At 38.8% G+C, this 10,753-nt stretch overlaps 1 protein-coding gene across 1 annotated transcript in view; it reads left to right on the top strand.

Annotated features, from left to right (window-relative positions):
* Nucleotides 1–2,771, top strand: part of raver2 (ribonucleoprotein, PTB-binding 2) — a gene marked incomplete at both ends in the record, with an annotated part of 102,305 nt that extends 99,534 nt beyond the window's left edge. The window contains 2 exons of the mRNA XM_083888502.1: nt 132–350; nt 2,631–2,771. Of these exons, the coding sequence (XP_083744628.1) occupies nt 132–350; nt 2,631–2,771 (360 nt within the window). The remainder of the gene's footprint in view (nt 1–131; nt 351–2,630) is intronic.
* Nucleotides 2,772–10,753: the final 7,982 nt, after the last annotated feature.

A 10,753-nucleotide genomic window follows, 5' to 3' on the forward strand; every position in this document is an offset into this window, starting at 1 on the left:
GTCACCTCATACAACACTTCAAAAAAAGCAGTATATTTAGAATTCCTCAGGACGTTTTCTTTATTGCCTTCATTATGTTATCCCTGCTTGAACTACACTGTAACCACACGTTTGTGTTTGTTCTTGTGCAGGAGGTGGATGTGTGTAAGCCTCTTGGAGTTTCCCTGCACGCAGTCAGTAACGGTGCGGCTCCTCCGCCGGCTGTCCTACCAGCTGCCGCTGTGCTCCCGGCCTACAGCACCCTGCCTTTAATGCCTGGCTTCCTCGGGGCTCCACACCCGGCGGCGGCCGCTCCGAACCCAGTCACGCACGCACACACTGCCGCCACAGACTGGAACGCCTACTACTATGTGAGTGAAGTGTATTCGGCTGTTGCTACTTGGTGTCAGTTTTGTGACCACACTCAGCCAAAGTGAAATGACAAATTCCAATGATGCATTATCTTGTCCTAACACCTCTCCTCGCAGCCTCGTTGGTATTATGGGCGGCTGGGACGGGTCGTGTTATCGCAGATTCAGCCAAGGACGTGGTGTTTCACTGTCATCTGAGCAACTTGTCTGTCTCATTATCTGTGTCTGTCTGTTAACAGGAATCTACTTAACCTTTCTTTTCTTTCTTTTTTATCTCAGTGTCAGTGTCAGATATGGGCCCAGGAAGAACCCATTACCTTTTGGGCGGTGGATCTGAAATAAAAAAAAAAAATCTGAAATATGTACAAATATGTATTTATTCATAAGTAAAATGACAGTAGTTGTGGGTACAGATTGTGGATTTTGATTTTTTTTGATTGTGTTTGTTAGTTGTGTCATGTTTTTTGGCCTCAAAGATGTTCTCCAAGACATTTCCGGCCACCTATCGCTCGTCTTGGATTAAGAACTTTTTATTGCACTTACAGCGGCTGACCAGTTGGTGGCAGTATATGGGGCTCTTCTCATTATAGACAGGAAAACGGCTTTTGAATGGCTGTTTTACTGTAGAATCTTATTAGATTACCACTGCTGTAATCTAATAGGACACGAAGACATGTTTGTGACAAGGTTCTGTCCTGATGGTCTCTCTTATCTAACAGAATATGTAACGGGTGGGTATCTTTCATGAGAGGTGGCAGTAGAGATACTTTATAATTTAAAGTTTATCTTCATAGTTCAAGGCTATAAAAAAACATTATGAGAAATGGAGGAGGTCGGCACTAAGTGGAGAGACAGGATCCAGATCTATGAGCCAATTTCTAGAAAGATTTACATTTGTTTGTATATTCTACAGACTGTGCGACTGTGTATATTCTACTGGAGACACACACACACACACACACATACGCACATACACAGGATGTTTGCATTGTTGGCAGCTTCCATTACTAGTCAGCTTTTCCCCCACTTCCTGTTTCCAGTCACTCAAGTCAGTCAATAAATACAATAAAGCACGGCGATATTAAAACAGAGTTTTCAGAGATCGCTCACATGAAACAACTGAGTCCGTCTGGACATAATCTGATGAGAGGAGCTCAGGACAGAGACATGATCTAAAGACATGATAACATTAATAACCTGTGCGGCTGAAGCGCAACAATAACCAGTGTTCTTTCCAGCGATCATGCATTCTGCAGCTGTTTCTGCAGAAAAGTTCATGAGAAAATTTGGGAAAAGGTATTACCATTAAATGATCATGACTTTGTTTCTGCTTCGATTTGAACCTCTTTATTGATAAATGTTAAAGGTGCATTATGTAATAAGCAACTGGTCATAAAATCCTCCTAATATGTCACAGAGACTCAGGAATAATGTTCATATAAGAAACTGAACTCACCAACAACAACAGTACAGACAAAAATATTTTGCAGTCTGCAAATCATGTTTATGTTTTGAAATCATGTTTTGGCATGTGGCGCCACCTACCGCCGTCTACCAATCATTGCAGTCGGTAGAGTCTCAGCTGCCGAGCAGCCACGGGTTGCCAGTTACGTCAGAAAATGAAACCTAAAAGACCTCTGTATTTTGAATTTGAATGTAGTAACCGTTTTTGGCCACATTCTTACATATGGCACCTTTAACAATGTGTTCAGAAATAGAATATAATCCTTTTCCTCTGGAAAAATGTGATCGAAATCCAATTGTTTTGCGTTTTTAAATGATGTTGCTTACAAACGTCATGGAGGAAGTTATCGTTTTTTAATGTCAACATGAAACATGTGAGAAAAATAGACTTGTGTGGCTTCAGATCCAGTAGTTGGTCGCGCTGCAGAATAAATATCCATAAAGAAGAAGTTCATTTTATTAACACCTTCAATGTGTCAACTTGTGCGATGTGTCCATGTTGTAAATTAAGCTTGTTTTGTAGCACAAATTATTGCAGGTATAAGAAATTATGATTATCAATAAGGGGAAAAAAAGAAGTGTAAGAGCATAATCCTAAGCATATCCTTATCTTTTAATAGACATGTATTGACTGTGCATTTCAACATTGTATTTTACTTTTAGGTTGACGAGGAACATCTGTCCAGGGACTACAGATATCTGCATTTACAGAAATGACATTCTTGTCTACTGTCTCTGTTAAGAAATGAATCAAAAGTATGGGTGGACTTTCTTTACCTCCAGCTCACTCTCCCTCTGTCTTTTCCATCTCCCCAGAACCAGACGAGAGGCCACAAGAGAGAGTATCCTCAGCTGGCTGTGCAGGAAGTGACATCATCAGAGGGCGCTTACATCGGTCAACACTCGCAGGGCCTGGGCGGCCAGTACGCCGACTACTTTAAGAGGAAGAGGCTCTAGTATGAACCAAACCACCCCGAAGCCTAAAGCTTATGGAGGGAGCCACAAACGATGTCTGCTGGATGTCACAGCTCCCTCTAGTGGCCTTTCTGTGGCTGCCATTTTGCATCCCTACAGTAGGTATCAATAGAAAATAGGGTTGCAAGTGGCTTAAAAGTTCAAATAAGCCATAGTGCTCTTCAAATCTGGCATTTATGTACACACACACACACACACACATATATTCTTGCACAGCATTCTTGGCGAGGACACTCATAGACATAATGAATTGTTCAGCCCCTTAATTTAACCCTAACCCTATAAAGGCCCTTTAACATTTTGAGGACCAGCCAAAATGTCCTGACTTCCTTTGGTTAATACTTTTTTTTTTTGTCCTCACAAAGATACACACACACACACACACACACACACACACTCGGTGTTGCTTTTGTTCATGCCTTAACTCTTAAGCTAGTGTGTCGACTGTACTTAACTTATATTAACATGTACATCTTTTCTAATCTAATGTAAAGTGAAATATTATGGTATTATCTGTACGTGAAAAGCTGCTTTTGGATTTCCGGTGTGTAGGATAGTAGGACTACAGTAGGACTATAGTAGGACTACAGTAGGACTATAGTAGGACTACAGTAGGACTATAGTAGGACTACAGTAGGACTATAGTAGGACTACAGTAGGACTACAGTAGGACTACAGTAGGACTACAGTAGGACAGGTGTCACACTCAAACCTCTTCCGCTGTGTTTCTGTTGTTTTCTCTTTTTTTCCCAGAGGATACAAATGTGTATCGCACACTCACGTGTGGATTCACCCGTGTGCGTTTTTCCTGCTTCACTGTTTTTCCTCTTTTCATTTTACTGCACAGGCTTTTGTGCATCTCCCTGCGGAGGACTGGTGTGTGTGTGTGTATATGTGTGTGTGTGTGCGTGCGTGCGTGTGTGTGTGTGTGTGTTTACCACATATGTTTTCATGTGTGTGTGTGTGTTTGATATGCTGTATCTGTAGGAAGCATCAGCCATTTAAATCCCAGTGTTGGGAACAAATCAGGAAAAAAGAAAAAGAACAAAAAAAAAAAAAAGAAACGGGCTGAACAAATCAAAGCCCATAAATGTGGTGACTTACAGAAAACTTCCCTTAATAAACGGACCTTTCTGTCAAAGAGTGGCCACAAAACAAAAAGGCGTGTGTATATATATATATATAATTATATATATACAGTGTCTAATGCAGACTATACAGTATAAAGCCATGCATAATGTACAGTACAATAACATATATATATATATAATGGATGTTTCCTTCCTTTTTTTCAATCAAATACTGATGTTGTAATATAATCCAAGGATATCAATGTAATTTTAATAATAATAATGAATAGAAACTGGTATTGACTTAAGTGATTTTTTTTTTTTTCAACATTTAAGCCAAATATTAGGTCCTGTTCTCTGTTACAGCTTTACTTCTATTTAGAGCTCTCATTTCATGAGGTTTTTTCCAAGTCCACACTGCAAAATGATTTTAAAGCAGGTTTCCAGTATGTTGATTTCCTACAGTTGTATAAATTAAGTTAAACTAAGCTCTGCTCTCAAATACAAACATCTATACATCAGTATATTATAAGGATTACCTGTCTGTGTCTTGTGTTAAATTATGATGCAGTGTGGGATTGGGACATGGTCTTTTTTTTTTGTTTTGTTTTGTTTTCTTCAGATTTTGCAGATCGAGACGTTCAGCGTTGTTGTAATTGTTTGGCTCACGTGATGCTGCCACAGTGTTTTCATGTGAACTGGTAGAATTTTGTTTGTTTTTTTTAGGGCACATTGAAAAGCAAAATATTAATTGTGATTGAGCTGACTTTTCTTTTTTTACAGCTAAAAACAGCTAATATATATATATATATACACATTATTTGCTTTTTACCATTATTTATACTAGTGCACAGGCTGTGAAGTGAAAAATAATTAGCGTAAAAGAGAGGGTTTGGTGTTTTAACATTACAGTGTGGACATGTAGGTTAGTGACGTGCACACGTGACGTGCACACGCCTCCTGTCTAACAAACTGGCAATAACTAAGGCTCTTATTACTGTAGAAAGTTGAATGTAAAACTATTTTGTAGTGTAAATGGTAAAAAACTTCTTTTTCTTTTGTTTGTTTTGCGCTCCTCCCTGATTATTATGTCAGAGCAGCGTGTTACTTCCATCACCATGGCGACCACACGTGCACACTGTGACTACTAACAGCAGGCGTAAACAGGATGTACGCGATGTTCACATGCGGCCGAGCAGTAACGTAGGACTGGGTTCTGTGGAATTAAATACTGCTGAAACTCACCCCTCTGTGCTTTTTACCACTAACACACACAAACACAACAGGTTATTCCTTTTGTTTTACGCTCATCATTTTCACCCAGTTACATGTTAATGCTGTGCTTCTTGGCGTCGTGCTTATTTTACAGAAATGTGTATGGACTGTTCAGACGAGGGATTATTATAAAGGGGGGGCGGGGGGGGGGGGCTTTTGTTCTGAAGATAACACTTTTAATGTTGTGTAATGGTGTTTGACTTCCTGTGCCGCTCGTCGTCCGGCAAATATAGAACAAAAGCGGCCTGAGTAAAGATATCAACGATATACAATATAGTTATTTTAAGGTAAATTCAAAAGGTTTCATTCGAAATTTCGATTTCAATTTAAATCCACAATTCCATTTGTATTAAATAATCGTGATTTAAATTTTGACCCAAACCCCCGTTGCGATTATTATTTTTTTTTTCCAGAATTGAGCACCCCCTGTGTCTGATACTGATATCACAACCTAACAACAGCCGCTTTAACACCATCTTTGACACCGCTAAGCTGGTGACCAACCACCTGTAACCAGCTTTTACTAAAACAACAATAAACAACAATTACTCCAGCACATGTAACAAAGATCCTGCTCCTGTAAAGAAGAAAGAAAATGGTTGCTGCATTTTTCTTAAAGGTGCCATATGTAAGAATGTGGCCACAAACGGTCACTACATTCAAATTCAAAATACTGAGGTCTTTTAGGTTTCGTTTTCTGACGTAACTGGCAACCCGTGGTTGCTCGGCAGCTGAGACTCTACTGGCTGCAATGATTGGTAGACGGTGGTAGGTGGCGCCACATGCCAAAACATGATTTCAAAACATAAACATGATTTGCAGTCTGCAAAATATTTTTATTTAATTCAAATATTTTGGCTGTACTGTTGTTGTTGGTGAGTTCAGTTTGTTATATGAACATTATTCCTGAGTCTCTGTGACATATTAGGAGGATTTTATGGCCAGTTGCTTTAGATTTATTACATAATGCACCTTTAATGACTATGTTTTCTCAAACTAAATAACATACGATAGCCAATCTACCTTAACAGGACCTGATTCTCTCTGTCGCTCTTTCTTAAGCTGTTAAATAAATATTATTTATATTTTTATTGACCCCACACACACACACACACACACACACACACCATTAAATGACACTTTCTTCAGCCTGATCTCACCTGAATCATCTATGATCTCATTTTCTGGCGACTTGCTTCTCTGTGCTCGTGGCTGCAGGTCAGACTGACTGACCTGTCCTGGTGCCTGATGTGCTCTGGTGTGATTTGCTCGTTGGTGTGAACAGACGATGAGTAGACGCTTTCCTGAAAGAGGAAAGACAGAAGTGTGCGTGTGTTTGCACTCACATTTATATCTTTGTGAGGACATTTTTGACCTTCTGGGGACAATTTGTCTGGGCTTTGTCAGGACACCGTGTTAGGGTTAGTTAGTTAAGTTTAAGGTTAAGGTATGAGGTGTCTTCACGAAGTGTGTGTGTGTGTGTGTGTGTGTGTGTGTGTGTCTATGTACTTGTCTGTCTTCCTGGCCGTCTCTTTCACAGACCGACTGTCTCCCTCAACAGATGAGACGTTGTGTGGGTTTATGTGTAAGTCTGTACTTCTTTTAGCTTTCTTCCAATTCGTAGTTTCTGACGGATCAATCTGAAATATTTGTGACGGGTCAGTGATCACCGGAGTATTTGTATATAAAGGTTTGGAAACGATCTATGACGGAGTATTCGGGCCAAACATGTTTAGCCTTGGAGAATAAAGTCCTAATTTTACAAGAATAAAAGTTGTAATGTTACGAATAATAATGACGACATCGAGAAAAAAAAAAACTTAAATTTGGTAAACTTACCTTTTATCTCACAACTTATATTTGTCAAAAACGGATCAGATTTTAGAGAGATTGTGGTGTATGTGTGCAGGATCAGACACTCTGCCATAAGACTAAGTTTCATCCAGATTACAGATGTGGCTGCAAAAATTAAATGTGACAAATTCACAAGTTTCACACAGATCCATAAAGTCTGCATGTCTTTGCTCACAGTTTCAGCTTCAGTTACTCACATGTAAAATGAGTGGACAGCAGATCTACATTCATTGGACTTGACCGTGAAGTAAAGCGTCACTCTTCTAGAAATGCACTTTCCTTTAATCTGTAACTAAATTGTCCAATGTGTAAGAGTTTGTGAGTCTATAATCCAACGGTGACATTTGGAACAAACGAAGGATTCCTTTTCCCACAGTGGCCTTCACAGACCAGAGAGGATGTTGTTCTTCTTTGTTTGTGTCGTGAAGCTTTTTCCATTTTAATGCAAAACACATCATGCATTCACCTTTAGTCCATTTAAAAGCTCGATTCAAAGGCTGTGGAAAGCAAACTTTTCAGGGATCGTTACGATTATACATCGTACGTTAAATTTCTGCCAATAAATCTGACTAAATGTTACACACTGGACCTTTAAATTAGTGGTTAGTGGTGCTGGTGTAGCAGGCTGTGTCATAAATAAATGTCCAAATATAGAGCATGACTTCTTTCTCACCTTTTTTGATCCATGACTAAAAAAGTTGCCTCTAGACACCAGACACAGGCTGAAAGAGTAAAAAAAAACAACAACTGGAGCAGGTTTATTTTATTTATTTCATTATTTATTTCTGTCTTACTTGTTCTTTCTCCTCTGTCTGCTCGCTCAGCTGAAGAGTTTTGACCATGCTTCTCTCACATGTACCTGTAGAGCTGTCTTACACACACACACACACACACACACACACACACACACACACACACACACACACACACACACACACACACACACACACACACACACACACACACACACACACACACACACACACACACACACACATTCTTGTACTTGCTGCATACTGAGGACCGGGTTGCTGACAAAGTGAGGACCAGCATTTTCCACTTCATAAATCAACACAATTACAAATATCTACTTCATGAATGACAAAGAACTACTGGTTGCAGTACCATAAAATGTCTGTAGGTAGAGCCCCAGAGCAAGAAGGGCTGGAAAACTTTTTTTTTTTGGTCCAAAATTTGAAAAAAAAAATTGACCCAAATCTTTTGGTCCAAAATTTGAAAATCTGTCATACTATACTAGGTCGACCAAATTTTTAAACAAATATGTTGGTCCAAAATTTGACAAAAAAGTCATACTAAACTATGTCATCCAAAATTAAAAACATTTTTTTTGAAAAATTGAGTATAGCATGCTAGCAAACTTTTTCGATTCTTTATTTTTTTTTAATTTTTTGGTCCAAAACTTTACAAAAACGTCATACTATACTATGCTGACCAAAATTTGAATTTTTTTTTTGTCCAAAATTGGACCCAAAATTTTTTGTCCAAAATTTGACAAAAACGTCATACTATACAATCATCAAAAAAAAAATTTAAACAAACAATTTGAATAAAAAAATGGAAAAAAAATTTTGAAAAAAAAAAAGAAACATTTTTAGAAAATCAATTATTGAAAAAAAAAATGTGAAAAACGTTTTTGAAAAAAAAATGTTGGTCCAAAATTTGAGAAAAAGTCATACTATACTATGTCGTCCAAAATGTTTTTTTGTTGTTTTTTTGACAAATTGAGTAAAGCATGTTATAGCAACCTAAGGAAGTGATTTCAATGAATATAAAGTGAGGACCGGCCAAAATGTCCTCACTCCGTAAAAATGACCTCACTTTGTTGGTTAAAAACCCTCACTGGTCCTCAGTATGCCACAAGTACAGGAACACACACACACACACACACACACACACACACACACACACACACACACACACACACACACACACACACACTTACTGTCACCCTGAGAAGACACCACGTCTCCTCTGCTCTGGTCATTAGTGTTGACACCAGACTTTCACATACTCTGCACTTCCCTGTTGTGAACATCTATAAGAATGCATTCTTAGGGCAGGTATTAGAGGACTGACTGGAATTCTTGGAATGTATGTTTTTTTTTTCCTTCTCGAAAGAACCACATTTATGAGGCACTAAACATTAGTGAATTTGAATTTGGCATATTTGATACTAGTAAGCCCATTTCTGAACACAGTGAATTGTAACGGTTGCATTGAAAACACGTGCACGTGCATGGATAGACGGTGATGCTGTGTTTTACGTGTGAAACGGTGATGACACACGAGCGGCAGCAGGTGTAATCAGAACACCTGTGATCAGGTCGGATGTTAACAGCAGGTGTGAACAAATGTAAGAAATGTGTGGATGATTCAGGCTGCAGTTACCACATGTTCGTTCCCGCCGCTCCTCGTCCTCTTCCTGCTTCTGTCTCCATGTGGAAGCTGAAGCTTCGACTGGTGGGAAACACAACGTGGAACATCCCAAACAGATGGAAACGGGGGGGGGGGGGGGGGGAGGATTGGAAAGTCACGGAAAACTTTAACCATGGCCTTCAAACCAGTGTAGCTCTGTGCAGGAGCAGCTCCACCTGTAATGGATCAATGCTCATACCCTAATTGAACAAATACAAAATGGCAGCTGAAATTGTCGTCAGTTAAAAAACCCACCACCATGGGAAATGCTGCCATCTGCTGGACGTACTTTTCCCCCATTCAGCCTTTAAAAGCTGCTGAACAATTAACTGATATTTTCTTGTTGCGTGATTTCACAGTCGGTTATGAAGTTTGGAGCAGATCACACGTGGCTCAAGAAACCTAAACACACTATTTTGCATTTAGCCACCATTTCACCTCAAACTTTGCGGTTGTTGCCGTTTTCGCAGTGTGAGGAGAAGAGTAAAAGAGTAAATAGACCCAGGATTATTTTGATTTTAAGGAAACTGTTTTCTCATACTTAGCAAGGTTAAGTGCTTTTTATCGTTTACATGCAATGTGGCACTTAAATCTAATTATTTACCTTGTAAACTCGTAACGTTCTTTACGTAAGAGGAGGATCGTGTGACATAATGCAGCGCTTTTAACATAACAGTTATTACTGATATTTAACAGTGTTTGTAATATAACATAAAGTACTTATTCTTCATTACTCTACTTAAGTACAGCATTCACATATCTGTACTTTGCTTTATTTATATTTCCAGCAAGTTTTACTTTTACTCTACTATATTTCTTCCAGCTATCTTTGTTACACGTTACTACCAAATCAAATCAGAAGAAGAAGAGTTGGTAATGGTCTGTATTTATGTAGAGATTTTCTAGTCTTGCTTTACACGACAGTTTTGCCATTCACTCGTTCACACACTTCAACATGGGGTTAAGTGTCTTGCTGAAGGACACATATAGAAATTGAACCCACAACCTTCTAATTGAAAGACAACTCCTCCCCTTTTTAATACTTTTACTTCTAAAAACTTAAGTACGTTTTATATCAAGAAAATTCCTTGTGATACTTGAGTACAGTAAGACTTTTAATTAATATCATAAAATAAAGTGACTTCATCTTCTACCAAAGTCATTTGCTGGCAAGATACTTTTACTTAAGAATCACTTTTAGATACTGTAACACACGAGACTGATATTTAATAAGTGTGTACGACTTAGTGACATCTAGTGGTGAGATTGCAAACAGCAACTACCTAAATATCCCTGAGGCTGAGGTGGAACACGGATCACATCAGGCTT

This window comes from Microchirus variegatus, assembly GCF_963457635.1.
Source record: "Microchirus variegatus genome assembly, chromosome: 4".
Classification (NCBI taxonomy): domain Eukaryota; kingdom Metazoa; phylum Chordata; class Actinopteri; order Pleuronectiformes; family Soleidae; genus Microchirus; species Microchirus variegatus.